We start from the raw sequence: 23,785 nt of genomic DNA, 5'->3' as shown, positions 1-23,785 counted from the left end.
TCAGTGACTAATAAATTTCGTTTTCAGTCAGAGAGATGTAATGAGAGATATTAGATTTTGTTATAAAATCATTCAAGAAAAGTCTATATCCTTTTTAATAAATAAATAAATAAATAATCTCAAACAAACCAAATTTAATATTCTCAAAAAAAAAGGGAGAAATAAAAAGAAGACAATAACACAATATTAATTAAAAGAAATATATAAATAGACAACAATGGTCGTCTTCGTCACGCTCCTTCTCTTCTTCAGTCTCCTTTTTTATTTTATTTTTTCTCTGAGATTTGCTTTCTCTGCTAGAAGAGACTGTAACAGTACGAGGAGCTACTTTCAACTGTTTGGTCTACATACATTTCAAATCTGTAATTTTAATTTCTCGAGTTCTAAGTGAACTCAAGATTTAGCCTTTTTTTTTCTTTCTAGGGTTCATTGAAACAATTTTGGATCTTGAGTCCACAGCTGAAATGACCCGACTTTGATTACTGGGTATATTAAAAAAACCCGTCATTGTTGTTTCTCTTTACTACTTTGGGGATTTAGGGTTTACGATTTCTAGTTGGTAGATATATTTTTGTTTTTTTTGAGAAAAGTTTCCTTTTTTAAAATCTCTTAAGAGAGTTGTAATTTAGGGTTTTAAATGCATGGATGGGAGAGAAGCTATGGCATTTCCAGGCTCGCATCCTCAGTACTATCTTCAGAGAGGAGCCTTTACCAATCTTACACCTTCCCAAGTCGCGAGTGGGTTTCACGCGCCGCCGCCGCCACCTCCCGGAATGAGGCCAATGTTAAACCCTAACATTCATCATCCTCAGGCTAGCAATCCAGGGCCTCCTTTCTCCATGGCTGAGCAGCAGAGGCACTCTGATTTCGGACACAGCATTCACATGGGGATGGGTTCTTCTGCGGCGGTTCAGCCACCTATGTCGCAGCCTCAGCCACCGCCGGAGACACCGATGGCTAAGAAGAAACGTGGAAGGCCGAGAAAGTATGCTCCTGAGGGACAAGTTTCTTTAGGGCTTTCTCCAATGCCTTGTGTTAGTAAGAAGTCTAAGGACTCTTCTTCAATGTCTGATCCTAATGCACCTAAACGAGCCAGAGGTCGACCCCCTGGAACTGGAAGGAAGCAACGCTTGGCTAATCTTGGTGAGATCTCAAGTTTTTCCCTGTACTTGGTCTAGTTAAGTTGTTGCTTAGGACATGAGCTTGGATCTTTTGTGATTAGGTGAAAGTTTGAATGGTAGAAGCTATGGTTAAGTTATTGTTTTGTTTCTTTAGCTCTGTTGTTATTGCAACTCAAAAACAGATGAGTAATTCGTCATTAGGATGTGTTTAGTCAACTCAGTATTAGTAGATTTGGACAAATCGACTTCTTGATTAAGATACAGTATGTAGCTTTGGAACAACTTTCTTCTACATACATTGAACACGAGCTGGGATCTTATGATTAGAGCTAGATTTTGGATGCTAGAAGCTTAAGATGATTCTATGGTCAAATTAGGTTATTGATTTAGCTCTGTTGTTACTGCTACTCAACATCAATTAATAGGTATTAAGCTGTGAAAGAGTAATATGACTGATCAACACTTGTGTTGAGATAAGTAATTGGTCACTATAATGTCATTTAACTCTGTTAATTACTTTAGGTGAGTGGATGAATACATCAGCTGGATTTGCTTTTGCACCTCATGTCATCAGCGTTGGAGCAGGAGAAGTAAACTCTCAAAACTCCTTTAAATCTTAATGATTTATGCAGCTTTTCAGTTTCGTTTTTATACTTTTCTTGTAGGACATTGTCTCGAAAGTTTTGTCCTTTTCACAGAAAAGACCTCGGGCTCTTTGTATAATGTCAGGCACTGGAACGGTTTCTTCAGTCACTCTGCGTGAGCCCGCTTCAACAGCGCCTTCCTTAACATTCGAGGTTTCAAAATCGTTCAATCAGTTAATCGGAAAAAAGAATGAAAACATGGAAAACTAAAGATTCTTATCCCTTGTTTGTGTTCTATAGGGACGTTTTGAGATTCTAAGTTTAGGTGGATCTTATCTGGTGAATGAAGAAGGTGGATCCAAAAGTCGAACAGGCGGGTTAAGTGTCTCTCTTTCTGGTATTGAAGGTCATGTTATTGGTGGTGGAATTGGAATGCTTATCGCAGCCAGCCTCGTTCAGGTACTTTGAATCTTAATGGTTGAAAAGTGAATCTAAACATCATATTTAATGATTTGTTTGTGCTGTTTACATGTGGTAGAGTTTGAATGCATCTCTTGCACAAAAAATTCTACTCAGTTTTTGGTACTTTCACGTTGTCAGTATTCGTTTAACAAATTTTAGTTCAGCTCAGTTTTCGACTAATTAACCAAAACAAAAGAAGTCAATGGTTAATTTCTGATACATAATGTTTATTTAGTATAATCTTTGTTTGGTTCCATGAAGTTTTGTTTTGGTTGTAATTGTTTGATATAGAATTTTGTGCTACCCGGAATACAAAAGTTTAAAACATGGTTTTGTTTGTTGGATCTGTTTATATGTAATGTGTCTCTTAAACTGAAAAACTTGTTTGTAATTTTGAAGGTGGTAGCTTGTAGTTTTGTATACGGAGCAAGTGCAAAGGCTTATACTACCAATAACAACAAGACCATCAAACAAGAAAAAGAACCAAAGGAAGAGCAAAACAATAGCGACATGGAGACCACACCAGCTAGTGCACCAGAACCAGAAGCATCGGCATCGGCGGGTCAGCAGACGCCACAGGACTTCTCAGCTCAGGGAATGAGCGGATGGCCTGGTTCAGGTTCAGGCTCAGGCAGATCACTTGACTCGAGTAGAACCCTACTCACTGATATTGATTTGACTCGTGGATGATTCTAAACAAAAACATTATAGTCTTTCATCCTATCACTACCCTTTAGTCTTGGAAGCAGCAGCAGCATACAGAATGTGAGTGCTGTACATATCTTTGTTGTTGTAGATTTATCTCTCTGGGAATGTTAAAACCAGACATTTAAGGATTTGAGACCAGATCTCTCTCAGTACCTTCTAACATTGTTAAATGTAACAGAACCACCCCCACTTTCAGGCTTTTTAAGCAGATGTTTTAACTATATGTGTGTACTAGTTCCGATTTATTTGCTCTTGTAATGGCTTATTATGAGAAGGAAGGTCGAGAAAGATGCGACGATGATCATACTCCCTGCAGAGGGTTGGCATAAATTCTAAGAAAGAAATTGCTAAGAATGTGTAGAGAATCTTCTAGACTTCATGGTTTTTTAATCTGACGTCCTTGACTCTATCTGACGTCCTCGAAGGAGTCAAAGAACCATGAAATTTTCTGAAGTCGCAGGAAAAGAGTTGCGCAAGAAAATTCAAAGTAACATAAACAGACAAGAGGCGTTTACTGTGACTTTAACCGAGTTTTCTTCAGACGTCACAAAGCAGACTCTATTTAAAGGTTTTGTGACCAAAAAAAAAAAAAAAATCGAGAAGTTAAACACGAAGCATGTCTTCTTTGATCTTCCTTTTCATTTTATCCTTCCTCAATACTAGTTTCACAGCTTGTGCTCAAAATCCTGATTTCCTAGCTGGTTTCTGTCCGAACACGAACACGACAACTTTCTCAAAAAACAGCACTTACTCCATTAATCTCACAACTCTTTTGTCTTCTCTCTCTTCCCGCAATGCTTCATACTCCACCGGATTCCAAAATGCTACGGCTGGAGAATCCCCCGATATGATCACCGGTCTTTTCCTTTGCCGGGGAGACCTCTCGCCGGAGGTTTGCCGTAACTGCGTCGTCTTTTCCGTCAACGACACGCTTACTCGTTGTCCTAATGTGAGAGAAGCCGTGCTCTACTACGAAGAGTGTATGCTCAGATACTCTCACCGCAATATCCTATCGACCCCTAAACTCCATCCAGTAGCTTGGAGGACTAACGGCAACAATATGTCATATAGACAAGTAGTCCGGTTCGAAGATACGGTGTCAAATAATCTCAACCGAGCTGCGGTCCGGGCAGCGAATAGTCCTCGAAAGGTATTTGCGTTTAAGACCAATTGGACTGAGTTCCAGAATCTGTCCGGCCTAGTTCAGTGCACACCTGATCTCACGACACAAGACTGTTTGAATTGCTTGCAACTATCCATTAATAGATTGCCTTTTTACAGAATTGGGGTAAGAATTCGTTATCCTAGTTGTTATTCTAGGTACGAGCTTTACCAATTCTACAATGAAACCGCCATTACAACACTACAACTGCCACAGCTGTCCCCGCCTCTCGTGCCATCTCCTCAGCGACCTGGTGAACTATTTCTTCTTCCTCTGTTTTTCTTCTTTCTCTAAGTTACCAATAGGAAAAGTTTCTATTTTTGACTTTTGATTCATCTGCCAGTACTATACCATCTTAAATAAATTGATCTTTGAAACGCAGGGAAAGGTGGGAATCCAAGTGTCTTAGTGGTAGCCATTGTTGTACTTGTTATTTTGGTTGTCCTGCTTCCCATAGCTTGTTATTGTTTCCTTGCAAAGAGGGAAAAGAAGCCTTATGACACAGCACCTGCATTTCATGGTAAAGATTCTTCAAGTTATTAATCTTCATTGGGTTTGATTGATGTCATTGATTCTGATTACTAACGACTTTTATTGTGCAACAGGAGATGATATAACAACTGCAGACTCACTGCAGCTCGATTATAGAACAATCCAAACTGCAACAAATGATTTTGCAGAGAGAAATAAGATTGGACGAGGTGGATTTGGTGAGGTTTACAAGGTATATTTTTACTGTTCCTCTTGAGGTTGTCTACTTTTATTCGTGTTGCCTACAAAATTGTTATAACGACATGATGCTTAATAAAAAAAAACACACACACATGGGTAGGGAATATTATCGAACGGGACTGAAGTTGCGGTAAAGAGACTGTCGAAAACTTCAGGGCAAGGTGAAACAGAGTTCAAGAACGAGGTTGTTGTTGTGGCAAAGCTTCAGCACAGAAACCTGGTAAGGCTTCAAGGATTTTGTCTAGAAGGTGAAGAAAGAATACTGGTCTACGAGTATGTGCGCAACAAAAGCCTTGATTATATCATCTTTGGTCAGTTACATTGTTTCAATGATTCGTTTACTCGTTCTTGAATATCAAAGGTTGCAAAATATTTTGGAAGCTAACTTGTAATTTATGGATGTGCATAGACCCTGCAAAGAAAAGTCAACTAGACTGGACTCTTCGATACAAGATCATTGATGGGATTGCTAGAGGAATTCTCTATCTTCATCAAGACTCACGCCTCACGGTCATACACCGTGACCTCAAAGCGAGTAACATTCTCCTTGACGAGGATATGAATCCGAAAATTGCTGATTTTGGAATGGCAAGGATCTTTGGAATGGACCAAACCCAAGAGAAGACAGGCAGAGTAGTTGGTACCCTGTAAGTCTTTCCGGCTCTAGTTGTCATAAGTTGAACGTTATATTCTGACAATATACAAATGATTATTTTCTTCTGAATATCAGCGGTTACATGCCTCCCGAATATGTGATGAATGGCCACTTCTCAATGAAATCTGATGTCTATAGCTTTGGAGTGTTAGTTCTTGAGATTATAAGTGGTAAGAGGAATAGCAGCTTTCATGAGAGAGACGTGGCACGTGACTTGGTCACATATGTAAGTTTCAGTATAAGTTATACAACCATTGGTAGCTTGCATTGCAAGAACTGATTGATTGATATCCTCTAGGCTTGGAGGCTTTGGAGTAACGGAACAGCGTTAGATCTCGTGGATCCAATCATTGAAGGAAATTGCCAGAAGAATGAAGTGATTCGATGCATCCATATCGGACTTTTATGTGTTCAAGAAGATCCTGTAAAGCGTCCGACCTTGTCAACCATTTTCGTGATGCTCACTAGTAATACTGTGACTTTACCAGTGCCTCAGCAACCAGGGTTTTCCGTTCAGACTAGAAACCAGCTTCATCAATGGAGCACCTCTGTTGACCGTTCGTTGATCACTGATATATATCCTCGTTGAATATGATTTTAACCTTACAACGCTGGAATCATCTGCTATTATTTATTTTCAATGAAACCTTGGAGTAGGTTTGGTTCATCTAAATTAAACCAGCTTAACCACCTTTAGTTTTGTTTTGTGAACCTGTCAAGATTTTATTTGGTTCTTTTGTATCTTAGTCAACTTGATTCTGTTATAATATGATGATGCTCTGGTGTCTTTTTATCAACCTTAATGGGAGAGCAACATGTTAGGATATAGAAACAAAAATAGAGCAAAACATTTCAAATCCAAGGCAATGTCATGGCTCTTTATTAAATGAGAGAGGTTCATCATAATCAAATACAATTTGATTCAACAACAAAGCTTCGTCATTTCAGGAGATATTCAGAAGCTTCTTTATGTCATGCTGCAGAAAAAATGAGACAAGAAAGTTAACAGAGAGAGAGTGAATGAGAGACCAAGAGAGAAAGAGATATAGTTTCGTTACCTCGAGTGTAAGAGGAGATGTAGTTGGATAATAACGTTCTACGGCTTGACCCTTCCTGTCAACAAGAAACTTAGCAAAGTTCCATTGAATGTCATCACCAAAGATTCCCCATTTGCCTTTCTTCAAGAACTTATACAGAGGAGATTCATTCTCTCCGTTTACTTCAATCTAATACACAACACAACCGAACAGATTCGATTGTTTTAAAAAAAAAACTCAAGACATAGAGAATTGTAATGAATTCGTTGAGTGATCGATCTACCACCTTGTTGAAAATGGGGAATTCAGATTTGAAACGAGTACAGACAAAGTCAGTAATCTGGTCATTAGTTCCCGGTTCCTCGTCACCAAACTGGTTACAAGGAAATGCTAGAATCTCCAGACCTGTAACAGAACAACATCAATGAAAAGCTAATCGCATGGAAGAAACAAGAGACTTTACACAGACATTTGTTGAAAAATCATATATACCTTTGTCTTTGTACTTGCTATAAAGCTCATTCAACTCAGTGTAGTTTGAGTTTGTCATCCCACTGTGACCATCAGAGAAGAGTACAATAAACAAGACAAGAAAACTAACAAAGCTGCTAACGAGAAGGCGTACGTAAAAAACCAACCAACCATTTGGAAGCAACATTGACAATCAAAAGAACTTTGTCTTTGTATTGAATGAGTTCTAAGCTGTCTCCCTTTGCATCCTGTTGCAATTATTCAGCTATAAAGACTCAGAGGCCAACACAAGAACTCAATCAAAGATCAAAGAAAACAATCTCCAATCAACAGAAGAAGACAAAGCAATGATCAAACTGACAACATGATCCATCATACTCTAACAGCGCTTATAACCAACAAGACACCTTAAAGTAAAAAACTTTTCTCACTATTATCAGATTGTCTTTAGAACCCTATTCCAAAGGTGCTTCCTTTCAACAAAAATAAAATAAAAAATCACACAGTCAAGTTATCAGAGGCAGAGAGAGTGTTATGGAATCGATGATTCAAGTTAGAGCAATTTTAATCACCTCGATGCTTATCTCGTAAACAGATTCTGGGTCCTTCGTCGCCATTGCACTCTAGAAAATTAGAAATGCCAGAGAATCAGAAAGGAGTCAACGAGGAAAGAGACAAGCTGAAGCTAAAAAGTAGAGCCTAGAAGAGAGACTTGTGACAATTATTCGCTTTACACGTGCGGCTAGTGCGCGTGACGTTTGATATTTAGCCGTTACTTTATTATCTTTCTCGTAATTAACTTTTGGGCTTAATGGGCTTCTATCTAATGGGCCAAATTTATACATTTTTCAGCATTTTTTTTTTGTATTTTTAGCAAATCCATCCCAATAACAATTTTATCAACATGTAATTTATGTATTCAAACTAGTATATAAGAAAAGATTTGTCAATGACAATCATATTAATGAAACAGATAGCTTATTGTTGACTTTTATAATAACTAGGTTATAAACCCGCGCTATGCGCGGGTATTCTTATATGAATTTGTCTTAAAAAAAATGAAATTGAACAATTATTTAAATAGCTATACATTGACATTAAATATGCAAAATTATTATAACGTCCCTGTTGTAAATAGACGGCTTTTGTAAAGTATCGAACCCCAACTCAGGTTTGGGTTGTTGCTGCTGTAATGGCGATGATCAGACTTTATTGTTGGGTGATAGATGTTTTAGATTACAATCATCAGAAAGTGGATTCCTCTAAATCTTCTTTCTATGCACAATAATTCAAATCTCACACTCGGCCCAGCCAAATAAAAGCTTCAGCTCGATCGGACATCCTTACAACCTTTAAAAAATGCCTCAATAACCCATTTTAGCACTGTTCATGTTTCTTAGCATAAATTGCACCACTTTCCATCAATTACTTGGCTAGAGAGTAACACACAAAAATCTTTGAGTTTTAATTCTTATTGAAGTTTTCTCAGTTTCTATGGATTTTTGGCTTCTTCACATAACCTTTGTCTTCATCTTCCTTTCACTTTCTTTCTCTTCTTCCCCTTTCCCTTCCCAGATCTGACCTATCTTAGCTCTTCCACCACACTTTCCCTAACCACACTGCATGAGTCCCCATATCCACCATGGTTTTATGTACTATACATATATTTTTAAATTTTTTTATGGTTAAAAATTAATGAAACTTATATTTTTTATAGAGTTTTAAATATTTGAACTTTTTATGGAATTTAAATATTTATATTATTTATATTAGAAATTTTTATATTATTTATATTAGAAATATTTAAACCTTCAAAAGTTTCAATATTTATAATATTTTAAACTTTTAAAATTTTTAAAATTATGATATTTTAAAACTCTTTAAAAGCTAAAAAAAAATTAAAGTTCCAATATTTATAATATTTTAAACTTTTAAAATTTTTAAAATTATGATATTTTAAAACTCTTTAAAAGCTAAAAAAATTTAAAGTTCCAATATTTAAAAGTTATAATATTTAAACATTTAAAAAAAAATTTAATATTATAATATTTATTTTGAAACTTTTTAAAGTTTTAGTTTGATCAAATAAAAAACCGGATCAAACCGAATAAAACTTTTAAACTTGGACGTCTGATAAATCAAGCTTTCCTGCTCATTCGTTGTTGGAAGCATATTAATCTTATTTATACTGGTTCTGAACAATTGTCTAAAACTTTTCTTGCCGATGTGGGATATTGTGCATAGTTTTTTTTTTCATAAATTTAAAATTTTTCTTTTTCTAAAAAATTCTGAAAATTTAGAAAATGTTAATGAATGACATGTCAAATCATGATAGGTTGTTTAAAATAATTTTTAATATAGAAAATTCTGGAAATCGTATAAAATGTTAATAAATGATATGTCGAATCCCGATAGGTTGTTTAAAATCCTATGTGGACACTTTATGAGCTTATAGCTTCTACTTTTTATTAGTATAGATTTTTTATTTTATATCAACCTAGCAAAAAAAATTCCTAGAGCTGCAATTTTCTATTTTATCCTACCAAACTCTAATTCTTAAGTCACCCTACCCACACGACGGCACCACCTTTTAAAACATTTTGGTAATCATCTTTTGAGGTCAAATCATATTTTGAAACCTAAAATATTCAAAAAAAAAACGAATTACATTTGAAAAATTTGACAATGAGATTCAAAGAAAACAAAAATTATACAGTTTTTGTAATCTTACGGAGTAAACTATCCATAGTAATATCAAAAGCATCTCGAAACCTATCAAACTTGGCATTAGAATCTCCATAGATCAAACCAGGCAAAAGCTCATGAACAATGTAACTCCTCATATCCTCTCTTTCCCTTAGAGTCTTTGACATCAACCTCTCGATCACATTCACTTTCTTTACCTTCACGTCTTCTTTGTTTATGTACACTGAGTATCTCTGGTGATCATCCGGTAAATGCCACGTGTACTGATAATACGCGCTGTACGGATCAAAGATCACCGGAATACAACCTAATATGAGGGAATCGAAAATCGATTTCCTTGTCGGGCTGTCTCCGGGCGGTTGGAGGCAGAACTCCGAATCTCGGAAAAGGTCGATAACCGTTTCCGGTTTATCGCAGCCTCCGTCGGTACAATTTAAAAACCGGCATTGGTTTGGAGATGATTTGCATTGGTCAATTAATATTGACCGGATGCTATCAGGCTTGCCAGGTCTTGCTCCACCGGCGAAGCTGATTAGGCTCCGACGAGGCTTTCCGATGATCTTGTTTTGCCAGTTGGCGATATCATCGTCGGTTTTTGGGTGGAAGTATGTCGGATGAGGTATCGCCACGTCGTTAGCTTCCCATGGATTACGTTCGATGAGAAGCTTTGTAGGGTTTTTCATTTCTTGCATCTCAAGTAAACTTGACCCCCAAGAAAACTTATCATTCCTCCTAAAATCCCAAGAGATCTTTCCGAGAACGAAAACATGATCTTTCCCGGCGTTTTTTCTCCATGATTGCTTTGATCCGAGCCATTTAACAACCTCGATCGCCAAAACATCCTTCACATCCTCAGAAACGTTCTTGAAATGCCATCTCAAAACATCGATACCACCATAGAAAGGCACGTAGAAGAGCTTCGCTTTGCTCTCATCATAAACCCTACATGGATGCTTCAAAACTCTAGAGTGAAAGATCGGCTCAAGAGAATACTGATGCGTTTTGAACCAGCCTTTACCGAGAGTCTCAATCAATTCACCAAATGCATCGTTCTTGAAGTAGCTGCAAAAATTAGCCCATGGAACCATATCGGAGCATTCCCCCAACAGATCTTTGTTGAACTTAGACGGTAAATCATAAACGTAGACCCCTTGTCCTTCGCAAGATCCAGGCTTTTTGCGGTTGCTTCCCATCGATAGCCAAGATCTTTGTATTTGAAGATACTTGTCAACTGCTTTCAGAGCGGTTTCCTCATCTTCGTCCTTAGATTTGAAATATCTATATCGTTCTTCGCCGGTTTCTGGATCCCAGTCAACCAACACATCGTGATCAATCTCGTTAACTTTGGATTTAGAATATTGATCAAGAAAGGAATCAAGGTTCTCCTCATGGATGGGTTTAGAATCTTGATCAAGAACTTCTCCGGTGAAAGTATCCTTCTTTATGACATTGAGGTTTGTTCCGACGGTAGAATTATCAGAATCTCTTTCGCCCGAGAACGTTTCATTGTTTGCGAAACCCTTGTCTTCATCTTTACCAAGAACAAGAACATTCTTCTCTTCTTTACTTCTTACCACACCTTCACTGACCGGTTTAGTGAAATTGTTGACTGGTACACGTAAAGCCGGCTGAGAACCGGCAGTGAGACAATAAAGATCATTGAGCTTCCGCGAAGAGATGCAAATGTGAACGACATTACCGGAGATAACGGTCGTGGAAGTGGACCAAAGATAAATGAAGAAGAGAAAGAGAATCGTGAGTGGTACACGATAGAGAATTGATTTGGAGCAAGTACGAGAATCTTTAGGTGTTATTTCGGGTTTCTCGGTTTCGTTTTTTTTGGATGTTCGCGGTCGTCTCTTTGAGACGGAGACAGGCATTTTCTTGTTTGGTTCTTTCTTTGGATTCTACTTTTTAAGCTTTTGTATATTGCTTTCTACGGACATGCACTCACGTCGTCGTCTAATAATTGTAATATATGATCATTGAGTTTGCACGTCTTGGAGTAACAAAAATATTTGTTTGATTTGGAATAATTAAAATACATATTTAGATTAATTATAGATGTGTGGATATGTAAAAGATGTTAATTATATATTTAAGTGTGTTAGTTTAGCATGCAATGAATCTTGTATTGAAATTAATCCAAGTGTTAATAGCTAAAAGAACTAAATTGACGTGTCTCCAAGTTTGAATTTAAGATAATGGAAACTACTCTCTTAATATATACATGTTTGAATTATATATTCAGTGTTTTATTCAATTAGATTCCGAATATATAAAATATAAATATATAATGGAGGCAAAGTAAATCCATTAATAGTTAATGGACTTTATTTCTAGATGAGGAGTGAAAATTTAAAGTACGGTTTAATGATTCATCAAATATAACAACCCATAAAACTCTGTTTAGTTAACTTTTTTAAACTCGCTCCACCTGAATCTCCCGGATCTCCAGATGATCAAGCTTCTTAGGTCGCTTGTAGTTCTTCAGCAAGAGAGAGCAACACACAACACTAACAGAAGAAGCAGCCATTGCAGCACCTGCAATCCATGGAGGCAACCTGAAACGTGTCCAGGGGAAAAGCACTCCAGCAGCTATCGGTATCCCCATGAGGTTGTACCCGAGAGCCCATACGTAGTTGAGACGGATTCTTGAGAACGTTTTCCTAGAAAGATCGATTGCTGTGATCACATCTTCTAAGTTGCTTTTCATCAGAACTATATCCGCTGCTTCTATGGCAATGTCGGTTCCTGCACCAATTGCCATCCCGACATCCGCTGCCACGAGAGCAGGTGAGTCGTTGATTCCGTCACCCACCATTGCCACAACATGTCCCGCAGCCTGCAAAATTTCTTGATTTTATCAATTCAAATTTTGCAATTATAGATATGAACTCTAGTGTGGAGCTACTAAAGTACCTGTAATTCCTTGACTTTCTCTGCTTTTTGCTCAGGTTTAGCTTCTGCGATAACAGAGTCGATACCAACTTCTCCAGCAATGGAATTCGCAGTTCCCCAGTTGTCACCAGTTACCATGATGCTTTTGATATTCATGGATTTTAAAATGGAGATGGCTTCTCGAGCACTCGGTTTTAAAGGATCCGAAACAGACAAAACTCCAATCAACTCGCTGTTTATGGAGACAAGAATCCCGGTCTGGGCCAGATCTTCAGCATCGACTAGCAACTCTTCAGCTTCGACTGGAATAATAACTCCATGACTAGTCATCAAACTCTTGTTTCCCACCATAATCTCTCTTCCTTTAACGATTGCTTTAACTCCATTTCCAGTGACGGACACAAAATCACGGGCTTCAGGCCACGCAGGGTTCTCTTCGTCATCTCTAAATTTCTTACCATACTCAACAATGGCCTTTGCTAACGGATGCTCACTGTTTACCTGATAAAGATATTGTCATCATAGTGATATCATTTTTCATGTAGGCCATAAGTTTCGAAAATTTGAACCAGAATTTTTTTTATCAATGTTCAGTGGGTACAAGAGATTACCTCAGTTGCAGCAACAAGTTCATAGAACTCTCGAAGTACCATGTTTTTCAGGAGTTTTGTTTTCACAACCACGGGCTTCCCCATTGTTAGAGTTCCTGTCTTGTCAAAGACAATGCAAGATACCTACACCGTCATGGAAACTGTTAGGGTCCATCATCTTTTTTAAACAAAAAAATGGTCCAGCAAACCTTAGTCACATACAATATAATAAGTTACAATGCGGCAAGAGACCCTATAAGCTTAACAAGTTACCACACACTAACCTTGTGTGCTTTTTCTAGAGCTTGGCCACCCTTTATCAGCACACCTTGGGATGCACCGACCCCAGTACCAACCATAACAGCAGTTGGAGTAGCCAGCCCGAGAGCACATGGACAAGCTATGACCATGACAGAGATCCCGAACTGAAGAGCTAGCTCAAAGCTATCCATTGAAGAAGGAATCCAGGATTCAGGGTACCAATGCAGTTTCCCAGCTAAGAACCAGGAAAGCCAAGTTGAGAACGAGAGAAATATTACCTGCAACATTAAAATTCAGTGAGTTTAAAAAGTTACTGTGCCTTGAAACACTAATCTTTCTGTTATTAAAATGTCAGATTACTCACCAGAGGAACGAAGAACTTGGAAATCCGATCAGCCAACTTCTGTACTGGAGCTTTCGCCAGCTGCGCAGACTCGACAAGTCGTACAATCTGAGCAAGAGCACTCTCTGAACCAACCCTTGTAACCTTAACATGCAGAACTCCATTCTCGTTCAAAGTGCCTCCTATCACTGTATCACCCTTTCTCTTTGCCACTGGCCTTGCCTCTCCAGTTATCATACTTTCATTCACATGACTTTGTCCCCATATGACATAACCATCTGAAGCAACGTTAGCACCGGGAACGATTTTGATCACGTCATTCTTCTGTATCAGACGACCATCAATCTCTTCTTCACCAGTCGCATTCCCTTCGTCGTCCAAGGACAACAATATCGCAGTGTCAGGTGCCAAGTTCATAAGCTTTGCGATCGCTTGAGATGTTTTTCCTTTAGCCAGAACCTCCAAATATTTTCCTAATATGATAAACGAAATGAGCATGGCGCTAGTCTCAAAGAAATCTACTCCCTTGAAATCAGGAAAGGTTGCAGCTCTCAGCACTGTATACAACGAATAGAAATAAGCTGCATTTGTTCCCAGAGCAATCAGAACATCCATGTTACCCGATCCCCGGCGTAAAGCCTTGTAAGCACCAGTATAAAATCTCCAACCGATAACAAACTGGACAGGTGTAGCCAAAACCCACCTTATGATTTCTCCAACGGTCAGCATATTGATGACTTTAAACATCAGCAAATCTTTAATTCCAGGGATATACATAAAAACCATGGCTGTCAAAAACACAGGGACCGTAAAAACCAAACTCCACAGAAACGACTTATAGTACTGCTTAACCTCCCCTTGCTTCTGAGATTCTCTGCCTACCCCTCCTTCGGAAAATATCGTTGCCTTGATGTGACCACTATGACCAAAGACAATAGACTCAATCACCTGAATGAAATTCCTAGGCCCTGTCACATCAGGTCTGTACAATACAGATATCTTATCAGTTCCATGGCTGATCTCAACACTTTGAACACCAGGAAGTGCTTCAAGAGATCTTTCAATTATCTCCATAGATTCATCAGTAAACTCACCATCAATCTTCAAATCAATCTTGCTCACATCCTCTCCCGTACTTATAAGCACAGCTTCAAACCCAGCATTCTCTATCTCTTCCAATAGTCTATCGTAACTAAGGAGCCTAGGATCATAATGAATCTCAGCTTCCTCAATTGCTAACGCAACATGAGCTCTCTGTACACCGTTAACCGATTGCAAAACTCGTTCGATCGTTGAAGAACAAGAGGTACAAGTCATACCGTTGATTCTTATCCTGCAAACTTGTCTAGACCTCTCATTCGCCTCGTTTTCAATCAGTGATGCTTCGAACCCAGCATCTTCAATAGTCTCACGAATTGTCTCCACCTATATTATATACAATAATCCAAAATTCCAAATCAAACCTAAATCCCAAATCGATTCAAATTGAGGAGAATCAGAGAATTTCATATCATAGCTTACATCAACAAGGTTAGGGTAAAACAGGATCTGAGCCCGATTGTTCAACGCATCGATGACAGCTTCGTGAATCCCAGAGAGACGTTTGATAGCTTTCTCAACAGATCCAGCGCAAGCAGAGCAAGTCATCCCTAACACTTGAAAAATCGCCCTAGAAATCTCCTCTTCGATCTCAAACGCCAAAGTCTCCGACGACGATCCATCTCCGGCGCCGCCGCCGCCGCGAGACCTGGTCAGATGCTTCCGTACCAGAGGGTAACGCTCGCTGAATCTCTCTTTCCGTATGCATGTAAGCGCCAGAAGCTTCGTCGCCATGTGAGCGAGCGAATCTGATTCTTCTCTCCTCCGTCTAATCGAATTTGAATTTGAATTCTCTCTTCTTTTTTTTTTTAATTAGGTTTTGTGGGAAATGTGAGACTTTGAAATGCTTTAGCTTTTTAAATAAAAACGGGCGAGGGAAAAAGGTAAATGACAAAATTAGTGGGCCGAATCTATAAAATATATAAATTATAGGGTCCTACCAATAAATAATAAACTTATGAAACCGCCATTGTTCTTTTTTTTTTAATAATCCTCTTAAAGCTTAAACACATTTGACTTTTAAGGTTCGTTTTAAGATAGTGGGTTGGTTTTAGTAATTAACAGTGTCATTATTACGACATGGTGAAGTAATCTTTACGTGTTTCTATTTTCGGTTACACTTTGTTAATAGTATTTGCGTGCAATTAAATAAAATCTTACTATATTATACTATCGACGAAAGTTTCCTAAACCATATCCATTTTACCATCTATTTTACGTGTCTGTCTAGCTAAACTAGTATTTGACGGCACTCAAGTTTACTCGTATTAAATATAACACATGTAAGAGTTTGCATTGCATACTAATATGTTTGAGGTCCGTCCAATGCAGTAGTATAACATAAGATTGATAGATCCAAACAATACATTTTTCAATCTCTCATAGATTTTCCAAATAATACAGAAAAATCTATCATAAACTCTATGTTCCTTCCTCTCTTCCTTTACAAACACTTTTGAACACCCCAAAAAAACACAAAACTAATCAAGAACGTAAGAACACAAACACACTCGTCAAGATCAGAGCCCCAAAAAAAAAAAAAAAACAATATCAAATGTTGTAATCAGCAGTCGATTGATTTACAGAGTTGAGGGTTTGGTTTTCAGTTAGTTTAGTAGCATTCATCATTCAACGCTCCTTTCTCCTTCATCATCATTCTCATCACGAGTCAAGCGCGAGCTCGGCCCAAGCCAAAGAAGATGATCTAAGCTCTGCAGAAATTGACAGACTGATTTTACTCTCCAACGTCTCGCATAGCTCTTGCACTGAGGGCTTCTTGTTATTGTCGTTGTTGTTGGTTGGATCCCTGTTCAAGCATTGGCTCGCCACTTCGCATACCGTCTCAAGATCTTCTTGGTTAAAGTGTTTCAGCTCTGGATCCACCAATCCCGCCATTGCCTCTGGCGCTTCAAGGAACTCCTTTGCCTGCACAATGCAACCAAAAACATGTAAAATAAAAGTAAACAGGGGAAAAAGGTCGAGACTTTCACATCCATAGACCAAAGAATACGATTCTTCCTATAAATACTATGTACCCGTTTGGGTGAAAAGGTGAAAAGGAGGAGGCCTTTCTAGGGGTTTAGACAGAGGAGGTATTTACTCAGATTCAAGTATTTAGAGAATAGCTTCTGTTTTCTTCTTACCCATTCAATTAAGAAACCTTTGTCTTTGCAATAAGGAGGTCTTCCACTGACAACTTCCAGCAAAAGAATGCCGAATGCGTAGATATTACCCGACACATCGAGATGTCGGCTCTCCATTCCACTTGGGAGCACACATATCGAACCCTGACTGCTAATATTTCTCAAATTCTTTTCTGATCTCGCAAGAATCGTCTTCCAGCATTCGAAGTCAACCAGCTGCATCAGAGAAAAAAAATGTGAACTTAATTAAGCTCAGCTTAGCTGTGGAGTTTAGCTAATCAGATGCTGGTCTCACTTTACTTTACCTTGGGAGTAAAATCTTCAGTGAGATAGATTGCGTTTGAGCTCAGCTCCGATATTGTAAATGGAGGATCAAGTTCCATATGAAGGTACTTGAGACCGCGTGCGATGCCTATAACAATCTTCATCCGTCTTGCCCACGATACTAAAGCAGCTTCCCCATCTGCATCAACACATTTATCATACGTCTTTTATCTAGGCAAACAAGTACAGTATGATGAAACAAGCTCTAAGGAAGTTAGATTATTTACAGTGGAGGTGCTCATATAGTGTTCCGTTTGATGCATACTCAAAAACAAGCATTCTTGTAAATGGTGAGGTCTCTTTGCAGTATCCAAGTAATTTTGCTGTGTTCTCGTGGTTTAATCTAGCCAAATCTGCAACCTGATACAGTGGGGAAATATAGTCGAAACCTCAGGAAAAAAAAAGAGATTTTTCTTAAAGATTGTTCTATCCAAGTGACTTGGGAATGATGATAATGTGAGAAGAGCTACCTCTCTCTGGAAATAGAGCTCAAGATATCCAGTCCAATCTTCTTCTTTTACACAAACAGAGATCACAGCAATCTCAGACCCACCTTTCATTGTTCCTTTATAGATCTGACTATCTGCAGATAAACCAATGATGTTGCTAAAGTCTTCACACGCCACTTCGAGCTCTTGTCTTGTTAATCTCGAAACATCCTTCAGCAATTCGGAATCTGTAGTTGAAAAAAAAACAAGGCCACTTCTTTTGAGTTCTTTACTCCCTTGACTTTGTATTGGAAAGTGGAGAATTCTGGAAAGATTCTAACCTACGTAGACTGTGAACTTTTCCTTTTCGCTTGAAGATTTCTTCCAAGGAATGATGATAGATGATCTGTTGTTCCAGCGATGAATTGCTGAGAAAAGTGCAACCAGAACAAGCAAACCAACCATTGACCCTGTGACGATCTCAAGAGCTAGAAGCCATTTAGGTTTTGATGCTTTATGGTGCTTAGCCACCATTTGAGCTGACTGGTGCTTAGGGGGTGCACTCGGGCTTTCATGAGTTTTAACCAGTAGTGCATTACCTGCGACGGGGATCACATTCAGAAAACCATAACTAATCGAACACGTGAATTGATGAAGTGAAAATTATCCATCTTACATACCACATTGAGAAGGTGGTCGATGCTTAAGATCTTTGTTTTGCATGCAGTTCCCTTGAAAGCTCGTCCTAGTGACCATAAAAAGAGAAACTCTCAAGCGAAATCGGAGACTTTAAGAGTTAAGATAGACAGCACAGATGATAAGAATACCTTGGAAGATACTCGAAACATTTTGGAATGTTTCCCACAAAGAAGTTGTATGAAAAGTCAGCTACTTTTAAAGACTTGCACATACCGGCGATGTTTGCACTTGAATTCGAAGAAAACCTAAATAAATTGAATAAACAAAAGCTTATTAGCATCGTCATCATATACAGAAGTCACACAGTTTTTCATATTAGGCTTCTTGAGCTATTAAACTTACACTTTCGACTGATACCCCGATGCTCCAGCAACAAGAAGACTTCCTTGAAGCCTATTCCTGTCAATATGAAGTTCTCTAAGGTACTTCAAATTACCGAGCTCTGCAGGTAACTTTCCAGTCAAACCATTGGACTGAAGGTTTCTGTAAAATGTGAAACAAAACTGTCATCTCAACAACTCAACTGTTAAGAAGGTAAGAAAGCGTCATTTTGATGGCGAAAAGGTTGAATCTGTATTACATTATCTTGATGCTGGACAAGCCCCCAATCTCAGCTGGGATTGGTCCCATCAAATGATTGTTTCCCAAGTCCAAGATCTTGAGATTCTTTAGCTTCCCTATCTCCTTAGGTATTGTCCCAAGTAGAATGTTCCCATGTAGGATTCTACAGAAGCATTCAAATATGTCAACTCCTAAACTCAGTGCATCAAACTACATATTGGTGAACATCTGAGAAAGAGATGAAACCGTACAGTTCCTGCAGGTATGTTATTTGACCCAGTTCCGGTGCAAGAAACCCTTTTATCGATGAAGCAGATATATTTCTGCACGAAAAGAAGATCCACAGGCTATATAAGCTCAAAGCCAACTTCATCCTAAACCACTCATAAACAACTAACAATAAGTAAATGCTGAGAAAACAGATGAAAAAGATGCTTACATCTTGATGACATGATCTTTAGATGGAGAGCAATTAATGCCGGTCCAATCACAAGGATCTGAATTGGGGTCATTCCAATTAGACATAACTAGTAAAGGGTCCTCATAGATAGCTTCCTTGAATCTTCTAAGAGCTCCAACTAAGAAACAGAGCAGAAGATCCAAAAATCTCTATTAGATGATTTATATGATCAGTAGACCTTGAATTAAAAAGCTTCAACTGATCTTAATCGTTAAAAAGGTACAATTTTTTTTCAGGTTTGATTAAGATTGTACACTAATCCCAACTCTTCTCAAGCTAAGTGAAGAAATTATTAACAGAGACTGGAGGAGAATCTAAAAAGGTATGGGCTTTTTTCTAGTAAACCTAACACAAAGCGAGAAAACGATTGAAATCTGAGATCTGGGTTTAAGCAACTTAACACAAAAGTGAAGAGATTTACCTTCATTAGAGTTAAACCCATCACAAGAAACAAAGAAGAAACCAAGAACAAGAACTAACAACGAACAAAACTTCGATCTCATCGTCTTTTACGAAAGATTCCTTCAAATTCGTCTCATTAAAAAAAGAAGAAGCGGAACCCAGGTTCTTCCACAGAGGATCAAAGCCAAGTTTTCAGATGAAGATTCTGGAGAAGAAAGATGAGAACTTTAATGGAGTAGTACTCTGCAGAAATGAGATGTTTTTAAAAGATCAAGAAGAGAGACCAAGATTATTAGCAAAGTAAATGAACGAGAGAGAAAGTAGCTGAAGAATGGAACAAGGAAATGGTAAAGAGAGAGTGAAGAAGATTCTATGATTTGATTTAGCAATAAACCTATCGATTGAAACTCACTGAGAAGAAGATAAAAGTAAGGAATTAGCAGAGATGGTGAAGTGTGGGAGAGAGAGAGAGAGAGAGAGAGAGAGAGAAAGAAAGAAAGAGAGACTTGGATTCAAAGACAGGTTTTTGTTTTTTTGTTTTTCCTTGTTGGAGGGGAAAAATTAGCTTTAATTTTTTAATAAAATAAGAGAACAAATTGTAAATTAGAAAAAGAAAAAAAAAAGGTTTGAACTATGAATATTGATATGAAATTAAAATATAAAAAAATATTAGAAAGAAAGAGTGTTCTCTTTTTCTTTTTACTTTTATTTATTTAACTTTAGGCAACTTTTTATATGACTTTGAGAGTTAATTTCAAATATTCTAAATTTAATGGGTGTTTATTTAACATGAATATGTTTCAGTTTTTAGTCGATTTTATCTGTTTTTGTATTACTAAATTATTATATCAGTGAGATTTTTAAAAAAAAATCTATAAAATATATGTGGCAACTAGCAATAGAGCTTAAAGAAGAAAATATCCAAATCTTTCTATATGAGGAATTGATTGTTCTAGTAGCAAATATGTACATACAACTGTATTTATTTTGCATGAGATTCAATCGTAATATCTATTTTTTCTAATACTATATATGTGGTAAACAAATAAATGATATTTTTTAAGAATATAATCATTAATATTTTTAGAAACTGATCTACTCCAAAGCTTTATTAACAAAGAAATAAAAAAAAATGGGACAGTTTTTTTAATTAGAGGAGGAGAAGTGTATTAGAATAATAATAGGTTAGAAAATGAATAAATTGCGTTGGAAGATTCTTAATAACAGAGAGAGTAATAATATAATAAGATTTTTGCTAATCATTGATAATAATAGTAACGCGTTTATTTAATTTATGAAAAATAAAGGAGAATTTTTATGGTACGGTGTCTACCACTACTACGGTGTGATCTAGAGCTCTGTTAAGCTGTTTGTGGGACATACCGTACTACCGTAGACCGCATCTCTGTGATCAAATAATATTATATTTTAATCGGACGGTCAACATATAATTACAAAGAGTATTCTTAAATACTTAAATGTATTATTCAAGTCAAAAAGGGAAGAAAATAGAAACTCTAATTTCACTGTAATAAAATACTACTGTTAGTGTTAAGGCTAATTTTTAGTTTTTGTAAAACGTAAAGATTTCAGATAGTAATACGTATTTTTGTAAATTGTACTAATAAGCTATGTTCCTATATATTCTACATGGATTATAAATTTTAGTGGGAGAGACAAAATAGTTCATCGAGAGTTACGCCACCAATCGTGCGAGCTTGTGCTTGGAGCGTTTGATGTGAATACTCTCCCCCGCATTTTAGGTTTATTGTTACAACTTAATTTTACACAATATTCGTATATTGCACCCAAACAAACATAGAAGAATAAGCAAAAATATTGGAAAAAAAAAATAAGAACATGGTTATATGACGTTGTTGGACTAAAATATCAAATTTCATATCGGATATATCAATTTTTAGATTAGAATTTACGGAATATCATAATCATTTCATAAAACCTAATTGCAATAGAAAAATAGTTCAACTCCTTACCCCCTACGTAGTACGGGGTTGTTGCTACTTGTTAGACTTTAAGGAGATAGTAAGACTTATGTTCTCTTATATACACAAGAGATTTCTTAAACTAAGATAATGTAAATGTAAATAATACATTTAGATAAATGTAAATATTCCTAAACTATATATTCTAGATTTTTCTCAATCTTCATAATTTATATATTCTTTAGTTTGTCATCTCAACCGTCGATTTTGGTCGATTTTCGGTTCTCTATATTCTAATAGACTGAGAAAAAAAAAAAAAGGTTTGAAGAGACAATACTAAGAATTAAGGGTTGGATCTAGTCAAGAACAAGAGGTCATTGAGATTTCTTGTTCAACGCAAGTTAATTAAAGGATGTTTTTTTTTGTTAAAATGTATTTAATTATAAAAATATAATGCTCAGTGGGCTATTTCCGGAGTAGGCCCATACAAAAATCCCAGAGGGTCCAACTCGTTTACATCAAACTGGACTAAACCGTTAGAAAAACAAAACTGGTCGGATTACAACAACCGGATTAAACCGGCACTATGTGAAACCCTAATCTACAAACGAAGAACTCGTTTTGCAGCCGCCGTCCATAATTGCGGATACTCGACCGGAACAGGACCTCCGATGAGCCTGGACGACGGTAACCGAACGAAGATGGTGATTCAAGATCTGTTTGTCATCCCGCCACCGTAGAACCGTTTTGAGAAGGAGGAAGAGATCCGATCTGTCATTTGTCGTGGAGGATCCATGCTCAGTCGTGAGAGATAGAGAGGCGGCAGGGAGTAGATAAGAGGACCGTCGACGGTGGCTTAGCTTCACCAGATCGGAGATTACCTCCCCTATCATAACCGATCCGGTGAAATCTCCAGAATCTCCGATCTCCAGATCTATCTACCTCTTCTCTCGTTCTTCGCCGTGGATCTCCCTCTTCCGCTCCGCGTAGCAACACCTCCGGTAGAGCTCTTTACCGTCAGCGTTTCGCAGATGCTTCTCCTCTCCACCGCTCCCTTGATTTCGTCCAACAGCTTCGCCGGGATGATGCAACAAGTCGCGAGTGAAGAACCATGGACCGGAGGGTCCTCACTGCCACCGGAATTGACGGAGAACCTGACATCGGTGCACGAGATTGTGATCAGAAAAAGTTGGCTTTTGAGAGAGAAAAATTGCCGCGCGTGGGATTCACTCGCCCGATTTTTCTCTCGACTTTTAAGTATTAGTATGAGAGGTAAAGGATGTTAGAAGCTTGTTGATTACCGATGAGACGTTTATTAAAAAGCTTCATCTTCCAAGGATAAAACAATTCAAGAACAAAAACTTATTGATCATCTTGTATTGACTTGAGAATGTTGAAGTTTTGCGGTACATGCATGGTAAAATCTTAACACTCAACTACTTGTAAAAATTAATTTATCTATTTAATCAAAAATAAATACTCATTTCTAAGCGAATTAAAATAATCATACTCCAAAAAAAAAAAAAAAGAACGACCATACGTCCATACCCCAAACAAACATTGTCTTCAAAATTACTCCACAAATTTCTTAGGCTGGAATATTTTTTGTAATATTGAACTTGTGTTTAATAAAATAAATATTTTTACATTGACTCATGAAAAGGATAAAGGAACTATACTCTTCTTAAAAAGCAAAAGAAGTTCTGAGTCATATAAAAGCTAAAATTTATCATTAAGTTTTTCTTTTTGGTTGAAGCATCTCAACTAAGCTTTCTCTAGAAAAAAAAATGTTGTTTCATGGAAATAAATCAAAAATAATGCAAGAATTTTAGAGAAAAACATTATGCAAATTAACACAATAAAGTTGGGAAAATCAAATGGTCTAAAAGATACGACGCGTAACAACTCTATCAGTTGAATAATTTCGAGAATTAATTGTCAAGAAAGTTACACAACATATATCTCCAATGTTTGGTACAAAATGTCATAAACA

General features: G+C 37.4%; 5 protein-coding genes and 1 pseudogene across 6 annotated transcripts; 2 read left to right on the top strand and 4 right to left on the bottom strand.

Annotated features, from left to right (window-relative positions):
* Positions 1-107: 107 nt before the first annotated feature.
* LOC104703970 (AT-hook motif nuclear-localized protein 5-like) lies at positions 108-3,096 on the top strand. The gene is made up of 5 exons (XM_010420065.3): positions 108-1,143; positions 1,644-1,711; positions 1,787-1,918; positions 2,006-2,164; positions 2,567-3,096. The coding sequence occupies exons 1-5, from the start codon at positions 642-644 to the stop codon at positions 2,855-2,857; spliced, it is 1,152 nt and encodes a 383-aa protein (XP_010418367.1). The 5' UTR covers positions 108-641; the 3' UTR covers positions 2,858-3,096.
* A 352-nt stretch (positions 3,097-3,448) lies between these two features.
* On the top strand, positions 3,449-6,221 carry LOC104703969 (cysteine-rich receptor-like protein kinase 15). 2 transcript variants are annotated; one of them, XM_087460121.1, is made up of 8 exons: positions 3,473-4,163; positions 4,254-4,290; positions 4,420-4,557; positions 4,643-4,761; positions 4,870-5,080; positions 5,179-5,416; positions 5,500-5,650; positions 5,723-6,221. In XM_087460121.1, exons 1-8 carry the CDS (start codon positions 3,492-3,494, stop codon positions 6,011-6,013), a joined length of 1,857 nt encoding a protein of 618 aa, XP_087316247.1. In that variant the 5' UTR covers positions 3,473-3,491; the 3' UTR covers positions 6,014-6,221. The 2 variants fall into 2 exon arrangements, with proteins under 2 accessions (XP_010418366.1, XP_087316247.1); XM_010420064.3 differs by having other exon boundaries at positions 3,449-4,290.
* Positions 6,222-6,274: 53 nt separating this feature from the next.
* On the bottom strand, positions 6,275-7,698 carry LOC104703968 (putative glutathione peroxidase 8). Its single transcript, XM_010420061.3, has 6 exons — positions 7,505-7,698; positions 7,104-7,180; positions 6,954-7,015; positions 6,748-6,866; positions 6,483-6,650; positions 6,275-6,401 (listed from the first exon to the last, which is right to left on the bottom strand). The coding sequence occupies exons 1-6, from the start codon at positions 7,547-7,549 to the stop codon at positions 6,369-6,371; spliced, it is 504 nt and encodes a 167-aa protein (XP_010418363.1). The 5' UTR covers positions 7,550-7,698; the 3' UTR covers positions 6,275-6,368.
* A 1,879-nt stretch (positions 7,699-9,577) lies between these two features.
* LOC104703967 (xyloglucan-specific galacturonosyltransferase 1 pseudogene) lies at positions 9,578-11,541 on the bottom strand (annotated as a pseudogene).
* Positions 11,542-11,935: 394 nt separating this feature from the next.
* LOC104703966 (putative copper-transporting ATPase HMA5) lies at positions 11,936-15,724 on the bottom strand. Its single transcript, XM_010420060.3, has 6 exons — positions 15,255-15,724; positions 13,755-15,158; positions 13,414-13,668; positions 13,151-13,273; positions 12,561-13,040; positions 11,936-12,483 (listed from the first exon to the last, which is right to left on the bottom strand). The coding sequence occupies exons 1-6, from the start codon at positions 15,564-15,566 to the stop codon at positions 12,061-12,063; spliced, it is 2,997 nt and encodes a 998-aa protein (XP_010418362.2). The 5' UTR covers positions 15,567-15,724; the 3' UTR covers positions 11,936-12,060.
* A 418-nt stretch (positions 15,725-16,142) lies between these two features.
* On the bottom strand, positions 16,143-20,550 carry LOC104703965 (putative LRR receptor-like serine/threonine-protein kinase At1g63430). The gene is made up of 13 exons (XM_010420058.3): positions 19,869-20,550; positions 19,427-19,565; positions 19,239-19,310; positions 19,007-19,150; positions 18,769-18,909; positions 18,555-18,671; positions 18,408-18,472; positions 18,069-18,326; positions 17,770-17,975; positions 17,527-17,659; positions 17,281-17,438; positions 16,976-17,191; positions 16,143-16,757 (listed from the first exon to the last, which is right to left on the bottom strand). The coding sequence occupies exons 1-13, from the start codon at positions 19,948-19,950 to the stop codon at positions 16,494-16,496; spliced, it is 1,995 nt and encodes a 664-aa protein (XP_010418360.1). The 5' UTR covers positions 19,951-20,550; the 3' UTR covers positions 16,143-16,493.
* Positions 20,551-23,785: the final 3,235 nt, after the last annotated feature.

The sequence above is a fragment of the Camelina sativa genome, chromosome 7, assembly GCF_030686135.1.
Source record: "Camelina sativa cultivar CO46 ecotype springtype chromosome 7, ASM3068613v1".
NCBI lineage: Eukaryota > Viridiplantae > Streptophyta > Magnoliopsida > Brassicales > Brassicaceae > Camelina > Camelina sativa.
The sequence above is the reverse complement of the archived record's forward strand: the minus strand, read 5'-3'. Positions and strand labels throughout refer to the sequence as shown.